The sequence below is a fragment of the Dictyostelium purpureum genome, assembly GCF_000190715.1.
Source record: "Dictyostelium purpureum unplaced genomic scaffold DICPUscaffold_401, whole genome shotgun sequence".
Lineage (NCBI taxonomy): Eukaryota > Evosea > Eumycetozoa > Dictyosteliales > Dictyosteliaceae > Dictyostelium > Dictyostelium purpureum.
The window spans coordinates 20,420-22,026 of record NW_003519737.1 but is presented as its reverse complement, the minus strand read 5'-3'; the positions used below and the strand labels follow the sequence as shown (position 1 = coordinate 22,026).

Genomic DNA, 1,607 nt, shown 5'->3' with positions numbered 1-1,607 from the left:
CAACCTCATCCTCAAATTTATTTTCCAATCCTTTTACAGAACCACTCTCGGGAACATTCACAGCTGTATCATCACCATTTGGTGATCCAACAACAACCTCGATTGCCTCATCATGCAAAATCCCAACAAATTCCCCAAGTTTGGCAACATCCTCATCAGCAACTGCATCAATATTTAATGCACCATCAAAAGCTGCTTCTACACCAAGATCGACACTATTCTCAATACCATTGACCGGTACAAGCTCCCCATCACCATCACCATCACCATCACCATTTGGGGCACCAAAAATCACCACTACACCATCACCAGGACCATCACCATCACCATTTGGCGCACCAAAAACCACCACTACACCATCACCAGGACCATCAGGACCATCAGGACCATCAGAACCATCAGAACCATCACCATTTGGCTCACCATCTGTAAATTTAGTTGGTAATTCTACAAGTACCAGTTTTTCAACAACCTCATCCTCAAATTTATTTTCCAATCCTTTTACAGCACCACTCACGGCAACATTCACAGCATTTTCATCACCATTTGGCGCACCAAAAACCACCACTACACCATCACCAGGACCATCAGGAACATCAGGACCAGCAGAACCATCAGAACCATCACCATTTGGCGCACCAAAAACCACAACAAGACCATCACCAGGACCATCAGAACCATCACCATTTGGCGCACCAAAAACTACAACAATACCATCACCAGGACCATCAGAACCATCACCATTTGGCGCACCATCTGTAAATTTAGTTGGTAATTCGACAAGTACCAGTGTTTCAACAACCTCATCCTCAAATTTATTTTCCAATCCTTTTACAGCACCACTCTCAGGAACATTCACAGCAGTATCATCACCATTTAGGGCACCAAAAACCACTACACCATCACCAGGACCATCAGAGCCATCACCATTTGGCGCACCAAAAGCCACCACTACACCATCACCAGGACCATCAGAACCATCACCATTTGGCGCTCCATCTGTAAATTTAGTTGGTAATTCGACAAGTACCAGTTTTTCAACAGCCACCACTACACCATCACCAGGACCATCAGGACCATCAGGACCATCAGAACCATCACCATTTGGCGCACCAAAAACCACAACAAGACCATCACCAGGACCATCAGAACCATCACCATTTGGCGCACCAAAAACTACAACAATACCATCACCAGGACCATCAGAACCATCAGAACCATCACCTTTTGGCACACCATCAACTTCAACTACACCATTACCATTTGGCACAAAACTACAACTATTAAATCTCCAGTTGGCGCAACATCTGCATCTACACCATCATCATTTGGTGGACTATCAACTTCAACTACCCCAACACCATATGGGGAAATGACAGCAACTAACAAAATCAGATTTTGGCCCACCATCCATAACTACACCATCAACATTAGCGCACCGTCGACAACTAACAATCACCATATAGGTGCACCATTGGTCTATTACAACAAAGTAGGTGGGGGAACAGCGCAAACTACAACATCACAATGTGGGGGTACCTGGAAAAACTACCAAAATCTCAATTTGGGGGCGCCGCGGACACAACCCCCTTATCTATTTTGGGGGG

General features: G+C 45.1%; 1 protein-coding gene across 1 annotated transcript in view; it reads right to left on the bottom strand.

Annotated features, from left to right (window-relative positions):
• The window catches only part of DICPUDRAFT_157983 (uncharacterized protein), a gene marked incomplete at both ends in the record, with an annotated part of 4,235 nt that overhangs the window by 535 nt on the left and 2,093 nt on the right, over positions 1 to 1,607 (bottom strand). The window contains one exon of the mRNA XM_003293126.1: positions 38 to 1,274. Coding sequence (XP_003293174.1) covers positions 38 to 1,274 — 1,237 coding nt within the window. The remainder of the gene's footprint in view (positions 1 to 37; positions 1,275 to 1,607) is intronic.